Raw genomic sequence first — 22,189 nt, 5'->3', positions numbered from 1 at the left:
TTGAATTTACTAGGTTTTGTAGCAAGCACCTTTACACACAGACTCATTTTGCAACCCCCTCCCCCAAATCATCTTTTTCTTTTTGGTCTTTTTCCAAATATTTTATTTATTATTTTTATTTTATGTGTATACGTGTATTGCCTGCATGTACATTAGCATACCCGTGTCATGCAATGCCCTCGGAGGACAGAAGAGGCTGTCGGATCCCCTAGAACTAGAGTTACAGACAGTTGTTAGCTGCCATGTGGGTGCTGGGTTTCAAACCCTGGTCTTCTCCAAGAACAGCCAGTGTTCTTAACCGCTGAGCCATCTCTCCAGCCTCTTTTTGAGGGAGGGTCTCCCTGTAGCCCCAGCTGGCCTAGAACCAGGCTGGCCTTGATCTCACAGAGAACTCCCTGCCTCTGCTTCCTAAGTGCTGGGATTAAAGGTGTGTGCCTCCATGCCTGGCTCCCTTAATCTTTTTAATAAATTGTATCCTTTTTTCATTCTATTTTTTGAGATAAGTCTCATGTGGACCAAGCTGTCCTCAAACTATATAGCTGAGGCTGGCCTTGAACTCCTGATCCTCTTGACTCTACCTCTCAAGTCCTGGGATTACAGGTATGCATCATCATGTCTGGCTTGATACTCTTTGTTTAAAGCTTTCTTCCTTTCTTTTTTTGGTCTTTTTGAAGCAGGGTCTCCCTATAGCCCCAGCTGGCCTGCAATTCACTATGTAGACCAGGTTGGCCTTGAACTCACAGAGATCCACTTGCCTCTGCCTCCCAAGTGCTGGGACTACAGACATGTACCACCACACCTGGCCTTTCTTCCTTTCTTAAAAAAATTTTATTTTTATTTTACATGAATGAGTGTATTACCTGCATGTATGTAAGTGCATCTGTGTCATGCAATGCCCACAGAGGTCAGCTGGTTGTTAGCTGCCATGTGGGTGCTGGGAACCAAACCCAGGTCCTCTGTAAGAACAGCCAGTGCTCCTAACTGCTGAGCCAGCTCTTCAGTCACAAATTTTGCTTTCTTGAGTATATCTAGGTATACTTCATGGAGCTTTCTGTACTCAGGATTAGTTATGGTAAGTCTCCTACTTATATGCCTTTATTTTTCATTTCCTAGATTAAAAACTACAGGTTACTGAGTGTGAGTTTGTGAGCAAAAAGTAAGGTGGTATGGGGATTGAAGAGATGGCTCAGTGGTTAAGAGCACTGGCTGCTCTTGCAGAGGACCTGGATTCGATTCTCAGCACCCACACGGTGGCTAACAACCACCCATAACTCCAGTTCCAGGGATTCTGACCCTCTCTTCTGGCCTCCCCAGGCATTGCATGACACGAATGCACCTACATGCATGCAAGCATTACATTCATATATATTAAAAAAAAAAATCTTTTTTTAAAGGAAGGGGTTTTGCATATATTTATGTTGTCTTAAAACTTTAATATTGTATTGTTAACATAAAATGATCTTGCCTCCTAACCTAAAGATTTGAGTCATTTAAACACTTCTAATCCCTATTCCTAAACCCTGTTTTAGGGAATGGCCTGGCTTGGACTAGGATAGGAAACAGTGTCTTTGAGAGGATGAGACGTCAAAGAATCATTTCCGTACCTGGACTGGATGAGAAGCAAGGACTTCAAAGCAGTTCCCAACCAGGAATCTGTTAGAACTTCGATTTCGGCTCTTAGTCTCTGCAGGGCTTCCTTTCTCTGGGGGCTGAGGAGGCCTTTGAAAATAAACAGATACATTTATTATCTGATAACATGTATCTGCTATGATATAGTACTATCAACTTGATGAGATTTAGAACTGCCATGGAAAAAAGTCTCTGGTCACATCTGTGAGGGATGATCTAGATTAGGTTAACTGAGGTGGGAAGACCCACCCTAAATGTTGATGGTACCATGCCATGGGTTGGAGTCCCACCAGAGTAAATAAAAAGGAGAAAGCGGCTGGGCGTGGTGACACATGCTTTTAATCCTAGCACACAGGAGGCAGAGGCAGGTAGATCTCTGTGAGTTCAAGGCCAGCCTGGTCTACATAGTGAGTTCTAGGCCACCTGAGGCTACAGAGAGACCCTTTCTCAAATAAAAGACCCCATACCCAAAAAAAGGTTAGACAATTGAGAATAATAAAAAACAGGTCTCATATGGGTGGGACAGTTGAGTTATAATAGTCAAGCATTAAGTCTGACAGAATTTTTTGTAGTAAAGGTTTTAAAAAAATAGAAAAATAGTTTTGAGGGGCTGGAGAGATGGCTCAGCGGTTAAGAACACTGGTTGTTCTTGCAGAAGATCCGGGTTTGAATCCCAGCACCCACATGGCAGCTAACAACTGTCCATAACTCCAGTTCTAGGGGATCTGACAGCCTCTTCTCTCCTCCACGGGCACTGCACAACACAGGTGCACTTACCTACACACAGGCAATATAAGCATACAAATAAAAGAAAAATAATTAAAAAAAAAATGTCTTGGGGGCTAAAGAGATGGCTCAGCAGTTAAAGCGCATACTGTTCTTCCAGAGAACATGAATTGGGTTCCTAGCACCCACATCAAGTGGCTCACAACTGCCTGGAACTCCAGTTCCAGGGAAACTGATATCTCTGACCCTTGAGGCACTCTGACCTATAGGCAAACACATGTACACACACCTAATTGAAAATAAATTTTAAAGGAAACTTGGGAAATGCAGAGCCTCCACCTCCATTTCTCCCATTCTAATGGCCATCAAATGGAGACTGTTCTTCTTAAAGGGTTTCAATCAGATCTCCATGTTTTTTATTTTTTTGGTCTTTTTGAGACCAGGGTCTCTCTGCAGCCCCAGCTGGCCTCACCTGCCCCTGCCTCCCAAGTGCTGGGATTAAAGGCATGTGCCGCCATGCCTGGCCCTGTTTAAATAGGGTTAAATATGTTACTGTGGCATAAATTCCTAAGCAGGTGACAGGGGATCTAAGGCATCCCTGGAAAGGATGTAGGAGCTCATTAAGAAGCAGGCTTAGACTGGCTGTATGTCACACTTACCACCCACGTTGCTTTTATGCTTGTCATAGATCTCTCTCACTTTTCGGTAGCGGAAAGCCAGTTTCCTCATCCAGTCCACTCCTCCCTGAACACCCACAGATGAACCATGGCTACCACTGCCTCCTGAGCTGCTGAAACCATCTGTTGAGAAACTGTAGTTGCTGCAGAGAGAGGACAGTGATACAGCACAGGGCTTTTAGGTCCAATGTTACCTTAGATTCTCTGCATTCATTTTTTGCATCCAATAAACAAAAATAATGCTGTAAAGAATCTTTAATCTCTGGTTTTGTTTTTTGAGATAAGGCTTCATGTAGCCCAGGCTGGCCTCAAATTCACTATGGAGCTAAAGCTGGATTTGAACTCCTGATCCTCCTGCCTCCACCTCTCCAGTGCTGGGACTACATGCTTACACTATTGTGTGAGTTCTCCCTAATCTTCACATCAGAGTCTGTCTTTACTCCTCTTACCTCACTGCAGCTCATCACAGAAAAGAACCAGGAACTGGAGAGCCCAGCTCAGTGCTGGAACTCTGCCTAGCATGCTTGAAGCTCTAGGTTTAATTACTGCACCAAAGTAGGGGACAAAAGGATATAGCTTGTTGCAGGCCTAGCTGGGCTACATAATAAGATTCTTCCAACTAATAAAAAAACCAGCACTCCTTAGAGGACTTGGGGTATAGCATCTTCTTCCTAATGACAGAATATCATACAGTGAAAAAACAGCATACAAAACTGATTACAACCATGCAAATATGATTACAGCTCTGTAAAAAGGAGAACTAGAGCTGGGTATGGTGGCTAACATCTGCAATTCTGGCACTTGGGAGACTGCAGAAAGAGGATCCATGAGTTTAAGATCAGTCAGGGCTAAGTAGCAAGTTCAGGGTAGCCTGGGCTAGACAACATGACCCTTTTTCAAAAAACATAAAAAGTCAAAATAAGGGTTAATACACCAAATGTGACATTCTATACCTAATAAAGTTGCTAAGACATAAAATAGGCAATTTGGTCAGTCACATGTATAAACCTAAGAGAAAACAGACAAGTTGGGGTTCACAATGGGTCATAAACTGTTTCACACAAGGTTTCCAAAAAAGACAAGTCTCCCAGGCTGTGTGATGCACAACATGCACCATGGCTGCTTCTCTGCACGTGAGAACTTTCCTTTCCTCAGCACTACATGAACAGACATGTCCAGTTCTGCTATGAATTTGAGAATCAAAGACTGAATACTTCATTTTAGTCTAAGCCTGCTTCTTAGAACATTCTACCTATGAAAAAGGATAGAATATTAAAATATATTAACATGGATTATAGGAAGGTCTTTGTATGAAAGTCTTTAAACACAAGGCAGATGTTTGGGTAACTCTTAGTTACGATTCCTGGGCCAAGGCCACTGAAATGGCTCAGTGAGTACAGTAGGTAAAGGCACCTGACATGCAAACATGGTGATCTGTGTTCGATTTCTGGATCCCATGTAAAGGTGGAAGGAGAGAACTGACACCACAGAGTTGTCCTCTGAGCCCCATAAACATATGCCTACATTCATCATACACATGCAATGATAATAAATAACAACAATCTATAAAAAGATCATTGGGCCACAAGACAGTAGCCAAGAAAGGAATGAGGAAACTAGGCTGTCATTGAGACTTCCCTGGTCTAGTTTTCACTGTAATATCAAGTACACCTTTCATAGGGCTAGTCCTAACATCATCAAACTCCCAGTTTCTTGGACAAAATTGTGTGTATCTAAAACTACCCAGCTGAGAAGCACATTTTTCTCTGGACAGAAAATTTATTCAAAAAAAAAAAGGTAGCATATCCCTTACTTTAGAATGCTACTTTCTTGTCCCATTACTGCTATCTGGTAATTCTTTTTTTTTTTTTTTTAAAGTATTTTATTTATTATTTTATATGTATGAGTGTGTTGCCCACATGTGTGTAAGTGCCCCTGTGTCATGAAATGGTCAGAAGAAGGCATCAGATTCCCTGGAGTTATAGATGGTTGTTAGCTGCCATATGTGTGCTGAGCCAGTGCTCATAACTGCTGAGCCAGTTCTAAAGCCCCAGCTGTCTGGTAATTTGTGAGGTCTTGGCTCAAATAGTACTCCACTGAGAAGGCCTCTCCAACACTGGTAACCATCGTCCCCTTACCCATCAGTTGCTTCCTTTTCTGTCCTCCATCACTTTTCCTATCATCACCTTATCATACTGTATGTCATGGGTAACAATATTTGCTTCTTACTCTTCTAATAAAAAGACTCAGCTTTTTAATTTGTCCTGCTCTGAAACCAGACAGTATCTTGCATATAATAGGTGTACTGATATTTAAGACATCACTGTGTTTACCACACCTCAAATCCTGGCCATTGTCATCAGAAGCCACATCTTCCACATGCACCTGGTCACACTCCTGTTAAAAGACAAAACGTACTATTTCACTCCAGGGAACAGAGGTGTTATCACCACCGTGACATACTGTAAAAGGACCACATATGACGGTAGGATGATGAAATACCTTAGTTTTTCTTGTGTGTGGAGCATCTCTCACACCCTTGTTGTCCAACTTCTTTAAGGCTTGATATATATCCCACAATCTTTGTGAAACCTTCCTTAACTGTTCCATCCCTCAATTCTGCTCCTATCTCAACAGGTCATTTTTTTTCAGCCAAGGGAAAACCATAACCTCTCACACTATCAGTGCCACTATGTCCTACATTAGACTATAAATGTGTGTGTATGTCTATGTGCATGTGTGTGCAAGTATACACAAGAGGCCAGAAGAGGGCATCGGATCCCATGGTGTTGGAGTTACAGGCAGCTTTGAGCTGCCTGATGTGGGTAATAGGAGCTGAACTCAAGTCCTCTGGAAGAGTGCAGTGCTCTTAAGCACTAAGCCATCTCTCTAGCTCCCTTTGCATCATTTTAGTGTAATCCAATGTCTTTAATGTAACATGTACCCAATTAATTTTTGTAGATTAAACAGATGCTGGTAAAGTATGGTATCGAAATTGAGTGACTGGAACAGAAATACATAAAAAAATTAAGTATAAGCAAAAGAACAAGGCTGGGCATGTTGGCACACACCTTTAATCCCAGCACTCTGGAGGCAGAGGCAGGGAGATCTCTGTAAGTTTGAGGCCAGTCTGGTCTACATAGTGAGTTCCAGGCCAGCTGGGGTTACGTTGTGAGATCCTGTTTCCAAAAAACCAAAACCAACAAAAAAACCCCAAAACACCACCACCTCCTCAATAAAAACAGGTCATCCAAATCAATCCTTAGATTCTGAACTTGTGCTCTAAAGGGAACTAACTTGATTCTCTCAGGCTCAAAGAACCAATGAATAGGAGAAAGGACTAGAAAGAACGTTAGATCTTCCATGAGGCCCATGCTCTACTGGCATGAATGTTCCCCACGGCTTAACTGTTGCACTCTTCTGACACCACCAGGGCACCTGCACCAGAATCCTCCGGGGAAGGTTTTTAAAAATGCATATTCTTGGGTCCATGACAGATCTCCTTGAACTTCTGGGAGTGAAGTCCTAGAATCTCCATTTTTAAGACACTCTCCAGATGATTCTTATGCCCCTAAAGTTGAAAACACTGACCTGGGGCGGGTTGTGGGGTCGGGGAGCAGGAGCACATTCAGGTCAAATTCTTCACAGAACTTTCAGTCCCGAGTAAGGGTGAAGACTATGTCTAGAAAATCGTTGCAAATTTTGTATGCAGCAGTTTTCAATTAATCTTTGCTGAATTAAAACTATGCTGTCCTAATTTATTAGCAAGTGGAGTGATGATGAAAGCATTATGGAGTTGGGATAGAACCACTGGAGGTTAGGCAAAATAATCTAATTTGCTAGAGACGTAGATACTAATTAAAATATTTTTATTTATTATTTTTATTTTAATGTGTATGAGTATATTGTCTGCATGTATGTGAGCACACCCGTGTCGTGCAATGCCTCAGATGTCAGAAGAGGGCTTTGGACTCCCCTGGAACTGGAGTTAAGGACGGTTCATAGCTGCCACGTGGGTGCTGGGAATTGAACCCGAGTCCTCTGCAAGAGCAGTTAGTGCTCTTAACCACTGAGCCATCTCTCCAGCCCCGAGATGTAGGTTCTATTTAAAGGCTTACTTTGTGTTTGTAAAATGTTCTTTTGTTTTGTTTAAAATCACTATTTTTAAAAAAGTAGGAAATGTACATAGCACATAGTTCAGAAGGACTTAAATTAAGTGCAAACATCTACTCCCTCCCACCTTCCCATTTCCCAGCAGCTGGTTCCTCTAGACAGAACAACTACTATCAGTTTCTAGAATGGGGTGGTTGCTCACCTGAATGCCAGGATAGGAACACACTTTCCAGGCTCCCACTTTGAATCTCTCACACTCTTGGTCCTGTGCTCTTTTCATTATACCAAGTTCACCACAAAGGCAAACTCAAATGGCAAAGTCAAATGATTTTTTACCATGGAGCTTTTAGTGTTTTTGCATTCCTAGCACTAAAATGATTATGTACATAAGCTGACTTATACATAGATAATAAGCATGCATAAAAATACAATGAGAACCAGACTTAATGGGACTCTGTGCCTGTAATGCCCTCATTTAGGAGGCTGAGACAGAAAGACTATGAACGTAAGGTCAACATGTGTTACATATTAAGGCCTTGTCTCAAAAACCAACCAACCTACTCTCCCAAACCAAAAAACACCTAATAAAGCTTCTAGAAGAATATCTTTGCTAATTTTTGGTAGGCAAATAAAACTTTAAACAAGAGACAGAAAGTATTTTGAAAAAAATATAGAACAAAAATACAACAATAATTTATACTTTATTAAAATAAAAAACTGTGGATTTCCAAAAGGCATGGAAAGGTCTAAATTATACTTAAGGAAATATCTGTAATACATATATGCCATAGGCTCATATCTTGGATACATAATAAACCTTTACAAATTATTTTAAAAAGGAAAAATAGTCAATTAAAGTGGACAAAAAAACAGGGCTGGAGAGATGGCTCAGGACCCAGGTTCAGTTCCCAGCACCTGCATGGCAGCTAACCACTGTTCAGGCCCCAGTTCCAGGAAATCCAATGCCCTCTTCTGACTTCTGTGGGTATTGCATGACACAGGTGCACTGACATACATGTAGGCAATATACTCATACTCTCATATAATTAAGAATACAAATAATGAAACCCTTTATCATTTAATACTAATACTGGATTACTGATTTATATGTCAGTGTTTGTTTGGCTTGTACATCAATTCTAAATCAGCTAACCAAAACAAAAATTAACTTTTATTTTATTTTGGTCTCTTTGAGCAGGGTCTCCCTGCAGCCACAGCTGGCCTGGAATTCCTGTGTAGACCAGGCTGGCCTTGAACTCACAGACCAGATTTGCCTGCCTCCGCCTCCTAAATGCTGGGATTAAAGGCATATGCCACCATGCCTGGCTATTTTCTTTTTTTGAGGCAAGTCTTGTACCTCTGATTCTCCTACCCAGCCTCCTGAATATTGGCATGAGAGGTGAGTCTCAGCAGGGTCTTACTATATAGACCTACCTGGCTGGCTTCAAAATCACAGAGATTGGCCTGCTTCTGCCTCCTCAGAGCTGGGATTAAAGGTGTGTGCCACTATTTCCTTCTATTAACTCCTGTGCTTAAAATCTATGTTAGAGATGTCTTTTTAATAAACTCTGTCTTGGGCTAGCTCAGCTGGTAGAGTGCCTGCCTAGGATGCTCACAGCCCTTGGTTCAATTCCCAGTATTTCATAAACTTGGTGTGATGGCACACTTCTGTAATCCTACCACTCAGGAGATGGAGGCAAGGGGACCAGAAGTTCAAGATCATCCTCAGTTACATAGTGAATTTGAGGTCAGCCTAGGCTACATGAGACCCTGTCTGAAAATAAAATAAAACATATTTCCAACTCCGCTAAAAACAAACAAAACCCATCCCATCCCATCCCATCCCAACCCAACCCAACCCAACCCCAAGCCAAGCTAAGCCAAGGTAAACCAAACCAAACCAAACCAAAAAACCAAGTAAGGGTCAAAACTAGGACTATGGTTATCCACCTGTGGCGCATCTCCCTAGATATGACTAGGGCCATTAGCTGCCCATCTTTACCCTGTTTAACACAGCTGCTCCAACTGTATCCAGTCTAATCATATCTTCTAAATACAAGCACAGGTTGCCTAAACAGTTACTGAACAAAAATACCTTACAGAAGCACAAAAACAATTTAAACTGCTTACCTCTAAGTCATTGAAAAATAGGTGTGTATCAGCCACTTCAAAAATCATTTCTTCCATTGTTAAACCTGAGCCAATCACTACTGTAGGGTCCTGGAATACAAAAGAAGGGAACACTGCTTGGCACTCACAGCACTGGCTCTAACGTTCAAAGAATTCAAAATTATTTTGGGCCCAATCCACAACTCCAGCCCACAAAAGTGCTGGATACTTTTAATGTAATTTCATCCATCTTTCCTTCTTTCCTTTCCTTCTTTCCTTTCTTCCTTCCTTCCTTCCTTCCTTCCTTCCTTCCTTCCTTCCTTCCTTCCTTCCTTCCTTCCTTCCTTCCTTCCTTCCTTCCTTCCTTCCTTCTTTCCTTCCTCCCCCCCCTCCCCCGAGCTGTCCTGGAACTCGCTATGTAGACCAGGCTGGCCTCGAACTCACAAAGATCCGCCAGCCTCTGCCCCCCAAGTGCTGGGATTAAAGGCGTGCGCCACCATGCTCGGCTATTTCATGTATATTTATAAGAACCTAGGCTGCAGAAGACAGGATATAGACGGTTATTAATAAAAATTTCTACTTTTAGTTTTTAGAAACTAGTATTTTGATAAAAGGGTCATTCTAACTACTGCTATTTACAACGTGCACCTCCTCTTCTGCCTGAGACACACATAACACCAGACATCTAGCAGCCTTAATAACCTGAAGGTGGCTAATGAGTCAAAATGTTTTCAGGAAAACCATGCAAGTTGCTTTAAAATGAAGAAATGATCAGTCCTTCACTTGAGGCTCAAGTATTTAAAAAAAAAAAGGATTTACTGTAACTTATGCGTGAGTTTGTGTGTGGCCATGTGCACAAGAGTGCTGGTGCCCTCAGAGGTATCAGATCTCTCTGGAGCTGCAGTAACAGGCAGTTATGAGCCCCAGCATGGGTGCTGGGAGCTGAACTTGGGTCCTCTGCAGGAACAATACTCTCTCCATTGCTGTCATCTTTCCAGTCACATTTTAAGTATTTTTGTACCTATTTTAGAATATAGTTTATGAGCTTGTGAATTAGCTGGCCAGCCCACAGAAAAGACTGTGGAAACGTACTCTCAGAAGAAACGCTAATGACAATCCAAAATAATTGGGAGTAGCCAGACAGTAAAAGAGAGTTATTTTTATAAAACTTATTTCCAGAAACTGAAAAACATGATCCTGGAGATGATTTGTATAGAAACACATAGTTCTGAACTCAGGACGCTGAGACAGGAGGAGTAAGTTCAAGAACAGCCCAGGTTACATAAGGGACTCTGTCTCAAGAAGAAATATACAGACCTAGTCTTTAAAAATAAATTTTGGTATACTTTTATTTTCTTATTTTATGTGTACGAGTGTTACCTGCATGTGAGTGCATCACATGCATGCAATGCCCATGGAGGCCAAAAGAGGCATCAGGAACTGCAGTTAAGGACAGTTGTTAGCTGCCATGTGAGTGCTGGGAACCGAACCCAGGGCCTCTGCAAGAGCAGCCAGTACTCTTAACTGCTGAGCCATCTCGCCAGCCCTAGTCCTAATCTTATTAACAACTCATTCTTCTGCTAAAATTAATGTTTACACTAAAGATTAAACATGTTAAACTTTGTTTAGTGGGGGCTATAGGGATGGCTTAACGGTTAAGAACACTGACTGTTCTTGCAGAAGACCCGTGTTCGAATCCTAGCACCCACATGGCAGCTACCAACTGTCCGTAACTCCAGTTCCAGGGGATCTCAGAGTCTCTTCTGTCCTCCTCGGGCATTGCATGACATGGGTGCACTTACCTATATGCAGGCAATACATGCATACACGTAAAATAAAAATAATAAATAAAATATTAAAAAAAAACTCTGTTTAGTATAATTAGCTTTGAAAAAGCACTTCTGCCTATTTTAGAACTGGGAGTAGTAGTTCACAGCTGTAATCCCAGCACTTGGGAAGCTGAGGCAGGAGGATAACTTGGGCTATAGAATGAAACCCTGTCTCCAAACAAAACAAAGCAAACACAACAAAGATTGTATTTTCTTTTTTTTTTTTTTTTTTTTTTTTTTTTTGGTCTTTTTGAGACAGAGTCTCCTTGTAGTCCCAGCTGTCCTGGAACTCACTATGTGGACCAGGCTGGCCTTGAACTCACAGAGGTCTGCCTGCCTCTGCCTCCCCAGTGCTGGGACTAAAGGTGTATGCTACCACACCCGGGCTTGTATTGTCTATTTTAGAAAGATATTCTATATACATTTAATTTACTTCTACCTAGTTTACTTCTAGCTAAATAAAATGCTTATTTTAGAGATTTAAGTCACCTTTCAAAATATATGATCCTGAGATGTCACTTTGAGTCTTATTCCTACGCTTTAATGTTTATAAAATGCAACTTAAAAATACATTTATCTATTTATTTACTTGTGTGTGTGTGGACAGATTGTGGGAGAGAGTTGGTTCTCTCCTACCACGTCGGCTCCAGGGATGAAACTGAGGTCATTAGGCTTGGCGACAAGGGGGTCCCCTGACCTGCTAAATCATCTCATCAGCCCCAAAATATACTCTCAACGAGCTTCAGCTTCACTACTGGCCTAGATCAAATCTCTAGCTTTACCATCAACTCTACTTGATTATGTAGCCTGCCTGGTACAAGCCATCTAGTAAAATTTCATACATGGGAAGTTCAAAGCCAACAGGGAAGGGTTGGGCATGTAGCTCAGTTGTTAGCACTCACCTAGCATTTGTGAGGCCCTGGGTTTGATCTCCAATACTGTTAAAAAATAAAAATAAGACGGGCGTGGTGGCGCACCCCTTTAATCCCAACACTTGGGAGGCAGAGGCAGGCGGATCTCTGTGAGTTCAAGGCCAGCCTGGTCTACATAGTGAGTTCCAGGACAGCTGGGGCTACAGGGAGACCCTGTCTCAAAAAGACCCACAAAAAATAAATAAATAAAAATAAGCCAAAAAGTCAGTAGGGTAAGACAGGTAGAGGAGATGATTTTTCTATCTCAACAGTTGGGAGACTTCGAACATACAGTTGACTGCTCATCTGTCAGAAGAGCGACAGTCACAACAAAGGAAAACTCACATTACCTTTCCATACTTCTGGGCATAGGATCCAGTAAGAAGGGAATGGAATATGATGATGGTTTCATCCAAGTCCCACAGAAATACCCGCTGAGGGGAGAAAACATAAAAAATGAGTATCTTTCAATCACATGGAATAAAATAAGAAACCGTAACAGAAGGAAAACTGGAAAAAAAATCATAAATATGTGGGAGTTGAACAACACAAATTTAAATAACCAATGGGGCAAAGAAGAAATCAACTGAAATTAGAAAATATATTGAGATGAATGAAAACAAATGAGCCGTACTAAAACTTATGAGATTCAGGGAAAGCAGGGCTGAAAGGGAAACTGCAAACGCATACATTAAAGAAGAAGGAAGAGGCTGGGCGTGGTGGGGCATGCCTGTGATCCTAGCCCTTGCAGGGTGAGGCAGGAAGCTCAAGACCAGCTACAAAGCCAGTCTGAGGCCAGCCATGGCTATGTGAGACCATGTCTCAAGAAAACAACAAAACAAATAATAATAGTAGTAACAATAATAATAATAATAATAATAATAATAATAATAAAAGAACGACTGAGGTATGATGGTGCATGCTTGTAATCTCAAATCTTATAAAAGGCAGAGATGGGGGGATGGGGATCACCAGTGGAAGGCCAGCCTAGCTAGGCTACACAAGTTAAGACCCTGTAACAAAGGGAAGAAGGTGGAGGACAAGGAAGAGATGGTGGCAGTGGCAAGTGTCAGGCGAGCACTTATGTTCTGTATGCCCTAGGTTCTGGGTTCAATCCCCAGTACCCAAAAGAAGAAAAATCTCAAATCTATAGCCGTATCATACATCTATGGAACTATGTAGATACCAAACTAAAGCTAGCAAAAGGGAATAATAAAAGTTAATGTGGAGATCCCTAAAAGAGAGGACAGAAGAACAACAGAGAAGCCAATAAAACCCACAGCTGATCTTTGAAACTGCCTGCAGAATGGATGCTTATCAACGTGACTTCAGGGAAACAGAGAAGACATTACTGCAGTCACCAATGAAAGCAGGGACACTACTAGCAATTTCACAGACATCAGAACTATGAATTATGAACAGTTATATGCCAACAAGTTGGATAACTGGATGAAATGGTTTAACTCCTAGAAATATAGAACGCAAAAATACCTAAATTGGCTCAAGAGAAAGGAGAAAATCTGTGTTTTTTTTGGACTTTTTGAGACAGGGTCTCGCTGTAGCCCCCGCTGACCTGGAACTCACTATGTAGACTCACAGAGATCTGCCTGTCTCTGCCTCCCAAGTGCTGAGGCATGTGCCACCACGCCCAGAGGGAGAAAATCTTTTAAGAGTGTAATTTAGTGAGGAGATTGAACCAGTAATTTAAGATACCCAAAAGAGAAAAGCCCAAGACCCAATGATTTCACAAGTGTGTTATAGCAAACATGCAAGAATTAACAACATTCTTCCTAACTGGCCCCTGAAACCACTTGAAGAAGAACACTTTGTAATTATGTAAAGAAGCCAGCATTACTCTAATACCAGACTATTAACACTATAAGAAAACTAGAGCAACTTAGAAAATTAGCTCTTATGAAAATTGGTGCAAAAGCCAACAAAACAGCCACAAGCCATATTCAACAACATATAAAAATAATTATAAATCATGGCTGAGTGGGATCAGTCCTTGGAATGTAAGGATGATTTATTCAACATACAAAATTAATCAGCGTAATATAATAACAGGAAGAAAACACATAATCCTAATTGATATAGAAAATGCATTTAACAAAATCCAGAACACTTTCATGATAAGAAACATTCAACAAAAACTAGGAGTAGGAAAGAATGTTTTCCCAAATGATAAAGGTCATAGATGAGAACTCCACAGCTAAGATCAGTCAATGGTAAAAGACTAAAAGCTTTACCCTTGAGGTCAGGAATAAGCGAAGATGTCAGTTTTCCCACGTCTTTTCAACATAGCATTGGATGTTCTAGCCAAAGCAATTTGGCAAAAAATAAGACAAAACAAAAACTCTAACCGAAAAGGATAAAATAATCAGTGTAGATGACATCATTTTTCATGCAGCAATCTTAACTCACAAAAAATTGTTAAGCGCTAATAAATTCATGAAAACATCAGCTGTGGATGGGTGTGGTGACACATGCCTTTAATCCCAGCACTTGGGAGGCAGAGGTAACTGGATCTCTGAGATGGAGGCTAGCTTGGTCTACAGACCAGCTGGGGCTACTAGAAGACCCTGCCTCCAAAAACCAGAAACAACCCACAAACCAAAAAACAACCCCGTCCCAAAATCAGCTGTGCTTCTGTATACATGTAATAGGTAATCTGAAAGAAAGGCTAAAAGTCAATTCCGGGGGCTAGAGAGATGGCTCAGCAGGTAAGAACACTGGTTGTTCTTGCAGAAGACCTAGGTTCGAATCCCAGCACCCACGTGGCAGGTAACAATTGTCCAGTCCCAGGGGATCCAATAGCCTCTTCTGACCTCCATGGGCATTGCACAACACGGGTGTGCCTATATGCAGGCAAATATATGCATACACATAAAATAAAAATAAATAAAATAAAATAAAATAAAGTCAAATCCATCAAAAAGAACACTCAGGAGTAACTGAACCAAAGAAGCAAAAGATTTGCTGCACAGTATACTAAAAACCATAAAATACTGCTGAAGGGAATTTAAAAAGACATATTTAAATAAATGGAAAATAGAAATATTTACAGATTTGAAAACTTACTATTGTTAAGATGGCAATACTACCTAAACCAAGCTACAAATAATCTTGAAAAAGGTCAAAGTTTGAAGATTCATACTTTTTTTGATGGGGGGCATTGAGACAAGAGTCTCCTTGTAGCCCTGGCTGGCGTGGAACGTACTATGTAGACCAGGCTGGCCTTGAACTCAACTCATAAAGATCCATCTGCCTCTGCTGGGATTAAAGGCATGTACCATCACACCCAGCTGGATTCACACTTTTTAACTGTAAAAGTTATTATAAAACTTTAGAAATTGATGTGATGTTGGTCAGAGAAACATATAGAGCAATGGAATAGAACTCAAACCTAAAAGCAGCCCCACACAATGGTGGCCAATTAATTTTAAAAACAAAGACTTTTTTTTTTTTTTTTTTTTTGAGACAGGGTCTCCCTGTAGCCCCAGCTGGCCTGAAACTCACTATGTAGACCAGGCTTGCCTTGAACTCACAGAGATCCACCTGCCTCTGCCTCCCAAGTGCTGGGATTAAAGGCGTGAGCCACCACGCAGGGCACAAAGACTTATTTTTAATTAGGTGTGTGTACATGTGTGTGCTCGCTGGAGGTGGAGGTACAGGCAGTTATGAGTTCTGTGACATAGGTGCTTGAAACGGAACTCTGGTCCTCTGCAAGAGCAGTATACTCTCTTAACTGCTGAGTCATTTTTCCAGCTCCTATCAATTTTTGACAAAGATTACAAAATTATCCATAGAGGAAAGTGTTGTTCATTCATCCCTGTTCCCTCTGCCCCAGTTGGAGACTGGGGTCTCACACATGCTAGGCAAGGACTCTACTACTGAAGAATATACCTCAGACCAAGGAAAATCTTTTCAACAAATGGCAGAAAATTGGATATCCACATGCAAAAATATAAAGCTAGACCTTATACTATATATAAAATTAAATCATAGTTCTAAAACATCCTAGGCATGGTGGTGCACACTTTTAATCCCAAGCACTTAGGAGGCACACACAGCAGATCTCTGTGAGATCAAGGCGAGCCTGGTCTATATATTGAGTTCCAGGCCAGCTAAGGTGACATAAGACCCTGTTTCAAAACAAACACAAAAACAAAAATAATCTAAAACTTAATAATAAACAACAACAACAACAAAAAAAAATCTTAGAAGAAAACAGATGGAAATCTTTATAACCTTGTATTCCTAAGTATTATACTAAAGCACAGCAATAAAGGAAAACTGGACTTCAGTGATTCAGGGAGCTGGAGAGACGACTCAGTGGTTAAGAGCACTGGCTGCTCTTAACAGAGGACTTGAGTTTGGTTCCCAGCACACACTTGGCAGCTAACAAGAGTTCATAACTCTAGTTCTAGGGTATCTGACACACTCTTCTGGGCTCTGTAGGCATTTCACAACACAAGGTGCACTTAAATCCATGCAGGTAAGACACTCATACACATAAAATATAAGATAAGGGGGCTGGAGAGATGATTCCGCAGTTAAGAGCACTGGCTCCTCTTGTAAAGGATTGGGTTCGATTCCCCAGAACCCAGATGGTGGCTAACAACTCCAACTGTAACTCCAGTTCCGGGGGACTTAACACCCTCTTCTGACCTCCATGGGCACTGCATGACACAGGTGCATCTAGCTATTGAGAGGTCCTAGATTTGATTACTGGAACTACAAATAAATCTATCACAAGGGGGTAAAAGGAAAAAAAGTTGACAACTAGTCCAAAGGAATGGGAGGGAATATTTGCATAGCATATATGATGAGAGTAATAATCTGGAATATATGAACAAAAAACTCAAACCCAATTCAAAACTTGGTAAACGATGTGAATAGATATTTCTTAAAAAAACAAAACAAACAAAAAAAAAAAACAATTTAAGCTGGGCATGGTGGAGCATACCTTTAATCCCAACACTCGGGAGACAAAGGCTGGTGGATCTCTGAGTTCAAGGCCAGCCTGGCCTACATAGCAAGTTCCAGGACAGCTGGGACTACAGGGATATCCTGTCTCAAAAAGACCAAAAAAAAAAAAAAAAAAAAAAAAAAAAAAAAAAAAAAAGAAAGAAAGAAAGAAAAAGAAAAGCTAAATGACAAGTAAGTGCATATGTCATTAGTCATTAGGGAAATGCAAATAAAAACTACAGTCAGATGCCACTTCATATACAATAGGATGGCTCTGATTTTAAAAAGGGCACTGGGGAGGGGGAATAAGCACTGATGCGAATGTGGTCAAATTCTGTTGATGGGAATGTAAAAGTGCAGCCCTAATGACTACTCCGCTCCTCTGTACAAACTGAAAAGAACTGAAGAGGTGCTCAAACAGAGAATTGGTAGTATTCAGAGCAACATTATTCACAATAGTCCAAAGGGGAAAAACTTGAAATGTCCTTCAACTGAGGAAAAGTATAAACAGGATGCAATATGTGCCTGCCCATCACATGGAATATTACTCAGCCACTAAGCCTCTAAAAGCAACAAGATTATGGTTCATGCCACAACACAGATGAATCTTGAAACACCAAGCTAATTGAAATAACTCTGACACAAGAGGACCAATACTGCAAGTTCACACTTAGACATCTAGACTAGGCAAATCCATAGCAGCAGAAATCAGAAGGGGCTGACAAAGGAGGAGTGGGAGCATTACTGATGGTGGCAGAGTTTACTCAGGACCAAGAAAGGTTCTGGAAGCAGGGCATGGTGGCTCATACCTGCAATCACAGCACTCAGGAGAGTGAGGCCCAGGAGCTCAAGGCCAGAGTGAGACCCTGTCTCAAACAAACAAAAACAAAAAAGAAAGAAAATGTTCTGGATGGATGGATGGACAGTGGTGGATATACTTGACACTGAACTGTGTACCCTAAAATGCTAGTCTTAAAAAAATTCACAGAATTTTTGATGTGGGACCTCAGGCAGCTCAGGCTGGCCATTTTCTATGATGACCTGAACTCCTGATCTTCCTGCTGCCACTCCCTGAAGTCTTAGGATTACATGTGTGCACCACATGGCCCAGAGAAAATGGTAGAGTTTTATGTATTGTCTATTTTAGTACCATTTTTAAAAAGAGGGCATGCTTAACTATTCCTAAGAAAGGTAGAACATTAGCTGGTCTTTGATTGCTCCCCAGCAATGGACAGAAAGACAGACTCTGAACAGAGCTTCGTTTAAGAGCATATTTAAATACATCTTTTTCTTTATTAAATAACCACATTATAGAAAAATTGAAACCACAAAAAAAATGTAAAAACTCTAAAATTATTAGAACGTCGCACCTTTTCCTATTCTTTCCAATAATGAATGAACTGTATGTTCATAATAAATTCCTGTGGTGCTGAATTTCAGCACAGAACAAATCAGTGACAGACTCTTTTGGTAGTCACCAGATCTGTTTGTGTGTCTCACAGAGGTGTGGGCTTGAAGCATCTAGTCCTCTCATTTTTCTTCTGGATTTCTAAATGGAAAATAGAATGACACTTACAGCTCCCTCGGCTTTCCGAATAAGAAGCATTGCATTCTTCATGTTCCCTTCTGCATAAAGAGAGTAATTTTTCTTTCTGTTAAAAGGCTGCCTGGTTATCTAAAATTAACAGAAGGTTTCAATGTGGAAAATAACTGGAAGGGAATATGTTAAGTCATACACATGGAGAGATTTTCTTTTTCTTTGTCCTTTCTTTTCTTGGCCAATTAAGAATTAAAGTGGACCCAACAGAGAACATTATCTCTATAAACTTCAGACATATGCTTGATAAGGCAAGGAAAAACAAAGCAGGTAGGTAACTCAAGTGAGCTTCGTGCCATACTTCTAGTTCACTGTCCTGGGAGGAGCTGGCATCAGCTTTCCTCTTGCCCCGGTTCTTGCCGGTCATGTTTTTCCTGGACTGATCATCAGCATCTTTATTTGGTGTAGTCTGGGACAAAGATGGGCTTGTAGAAGGGTCTGCTGGAAGGAAAAGTGAGAAGAGTGTCAGAAATCACAGGCTGTGAGAAGCACATTAGGCAGCGGGTCAGCAAGGCAGGAAAAAAAGATGGAGGAAATGAAGGGATCATGGGCAGGAAAGAAGCCCCTTACATCACAATCTGGCTGGGACTCTGAAGCTTTAACACAATGGACGAAATCAAAACTGTCTACAGAGATAACATCTGTCTTCCTAAAGACATCGCAAATAAAGATATTATGGCTCAGTGGTTAAGAGCATTGACTGCTCTTGCAGAGAAGATCCAGGTTTGATTCCCAGCACCCACACAGCAGCTAAGAACTGTCCTTAACTCCAGTTCCAGGGGAATCCAATGCCCTCTTCTGACCTCCACAGAACTGTACGACATGGGTGCATTCACATACATGAAGTCAATACACTCGTACATACAAAATAAAAATAAATAAAATAAAAAAATAAATAAAACAATAGGTGCTGGAGAAATGGCTCAGCCGTAAGAACACTGGTTGTTCTTGCAGAAGACCCAGGTTCGAATCCCAGCACCCACATGGCAGCTAATAACTGTCCGTAACTCCAGTCCCAGGGGATCAGACAGCCTCTTCTGACCTCCGTAGGCATTGACAAGAGCGCACTTACCTATATGCAGGCAATACACACATACACATAAAATAAAAATAAATAAAATTTAAAAAATAATAAAGTATTCTTAGGGCCAGATTGTAAATTGTGACCTTGAGTTTAACTAAGAGACCACAGCCAGTTTGTCATGTGGGTACTGGAATCCAAACTCCAATCCTCATGCTAAACAAAGCTTTTTTTTTTTTGTCTTTTTGAGACAGGGTCTCCCTGTAGCCCCCAGCTGGCCTGGAACTCGCTTTGTAAAACAGGCTGGACTTGAATGCAGAGATCCACCTGCCTCTGCCTCCCGAGTGCTGGCATTAAAGGTGTGGGCTACTACGTCCAGCTTCCGTGCACTTTTAATTCAAAAAAATTTTTATTTTTCATTTTATGTGTATGATTATCTTGTGTACATGTATGTAAATGTATCACGTGTGTGTAATGCCCCCAGAGGTCAGAAAAGGGTGTCAGATCCCCTGGAGCTGGAGTTACTGATGGTTGTTAGTTGCCATGTGGGTGCTGGGAACTGAACCTAGGTCCTCTGCAAGAGCAGCCAGTGCTCTTAGACATATCCCCCTCCCCCCGTTTTGCTTTTGAGATAGGGTTTTATTATATAGGTAGCCTAGGTTGGCCTCCAATTCATGATATGCCTGTCTTAGTCTTCCAAGGGCTAGACTTACAGGTATATGATATCATATTCTGCTAACTCATTTATTTTTAATTGATAAATAAAAATTATTTTTTTAGTATATAACATTGTTTTGAAATATGTATAGACATAAGTTGTATTAAAATGTAAAGCTGAAAATCAAACTCATAGTTTATGAGAAAACTGTCTTGATATTTCTGGATATTAAAGAATTACTGTTTGGGATGAGAACATAGCTCAATTGGTAGAGTGCTTGCCTAATGTGCATGAAGCCCTGGGTCCCTACAAACACATACATTATATATGCCTATAATTCCAGAAACTGGCAAGAAGATATGAAGTTTAAGGTACATCCTCAACTGGGCAACAAGCCAGCCTAACCCAAAACAAAGGAATTGTTTTAGATGGGATGGCATTGTGGTTATGTTAATGATTACACACCATTTAGAGAACAATGCCCGAAATTTGTGAACAATGAAACAAGATTGCCTATACTATTAATGCTATAGGTGGATAATTATACTATTATACTATTTTGGCAAGTTTTGTCTTGTTTAAAATTCTCCATTGCTCAAAAGCTAAATAATTACTATGAAGACTAAAGATACTTGGAGGCAGGAATGCTGATGCACACTTACAATCCCAGCACTTGGGAGGCTGAGGCAGGAGGAATGTGAATTGGAAGCCAGCATGGCCTTACATATTAAGACTGTCTTAAACACAAAACAAACAAAAAAACAAACAAACAAACAAAGAACAAAGACAATTAGAGAGATGACTTAAGAACAGGGGTGGGGGGTTGGGGGGCGGTTCTGCAGAGGAGCTGGGTTCGATTCCCAGCACCCACATGGTGGCTACCTCCAGTTCTGTAACTCCAGTTCGAGGGAATGTGACGTGCTCTTCTGACCTCTGTGGGCAATGCACAACATGGGTACACCTACCTACATGCAAGCAATATACTCATACACATAAAAATAATAAAAAATAAATTTTTTTTTTTTGGTCTTTTTGAGACAGGGTCTCCCTGTAGCCCCAGCTGTCCTGGAACTCACTATGTAGACCAGGCTGGCCTTGAACTCACAGAGATCCGCCTGCCTCTGCCTCCCAAGTGCTGGGATTAAAGGCGTGCACCACCACGCCCGGCCAATAAAAAAATAATTTTTATTTTAAAAAAAGAACTGAAAAAAAAAAAAGCACTAATACTTGTACTGGTTTCAGTGTTGGGTGAGTTTGAAGCAGTGATCATGTTCATGTTCAATTACTTCTCAGACTGCATAGAAAACCTAAAGTGAGGTAGAGAGATATTTTATTTTACTCTTTAAAATTTTATGCTGACTGTGGTGGCGCATGTCTTTAGTCCCAACCTGTGCCTGCTGGAAGATATGAGAGCCTAGATTCCAATCCTCCTCCAACCACCTCTGCCACCATGCCTCCCTGCTATGATAGATTCTTGCCCCTTTGGGACCATAAAAAAAAAAAAAAAAAAAAAAAAAAAAATTCTTTAAAAAAATTTTATGTGTATGTGTATGTGTATGCCCTGAGTGTGTATGTGTGCAGCACATGCCTGGAGGTGGCTGTGAGCCACCATGTGGGTGCTTTGAACCAAACCCAAGTCTACTGGAAGAACAGCAAGTGCTCTTTTATTTTATTTGAGACAAGGCTTGCAGTCCAAGTTGGCGTTAATTAGCGATTCTCCTGCCTTAGCGTCCTGTATACCGGGATTAAAAATGTACACCACCATGTCTGGTTCAAACATTAGATTTCATCATCAATACAGAGATATATAATGTTTGTGTATACTGCAGAGATCAGGCTGTGTCATGCTCTAAGTTAGTCCAGTTTGTGTAAAACAATGGCTTTCTGACTGTACCTTGTCCTGAGTGACTCCATTTTACAAAGCAGCATTTGGCTGTATTTTGAGTAC

The 22,189-nt window shown here is 41.0% G+C and overlaps 1 protein-coding gene across 6 annotated transcripts in view; it reads right to left on the bottom strand.

The window, feature by feature from the left end:
- The window catches only part of Eya3 (EYA transcriptional coactivator and phosphatase 3), a 114,418-nt gene that overhangs the window by 18,384 nt on the left and 73,845 nt on the right, over positions 1 to 22,189 (bottom strand). For 4 of the 6 annotated variants that reach the window (XM_008847966.3, XM_008847968.3, XM_029570868.1 and 1 more), the window contains 6 exons: positions 18,864 to 19,003; positions 12,345 to 12,428; positions 9,276 to 9,365; positions 5,371 to 5,429; positions 3,015 to 3,175; positions 1,605 to 1,719 (listed from right to left, as the gene is read on the bottom strand). In XM_008847966.3, the coding sequence (XP_008846188.1) occupies positions 1,605 to 1,719; positions 3,015 to 3,175; positions 5,371 to 5,429; positions 9,276 to 9,365; positions 12,345 to 12,428; positions 18,864 to 19,003 (649 nt within the window). The remainder of the gene's footprint in view (positions 1 to 1,604; positions 1,720 to 3,014; positions 3,176 to 5,370; positions 5,430 to 9,275; positions 9,366 to 12,344; positions 12,429 to 18,863; positions 19,004 to 22,189) is intronic. The other 2 variants (XM_017801901.2, XM_017801902.2) reach the window with 1 other exon arrangement.

The sequence above is a fragment of the Nannospalax galili genome, unplaced genomic scaffold (genome assembly GCF_000622305.1).
Source record: "Nannospalax galili isolate Female #2095 unplaced genomic scaffold, S.galili_v1.0 scaffold23, whole genome shotgun sequence".
Classification (NCBI taxonomy): Eukaryota; Metazoa; Chordata; class Mammalia; order Rodentia; family Spalacidae; genus Nannospalax; species Nannospalax galili.
The sequence above is the reverse complement of the archived record's forward strand: the minus strand, read 5'-3'. Positions and strand labels throughout refer to the sequence as shown.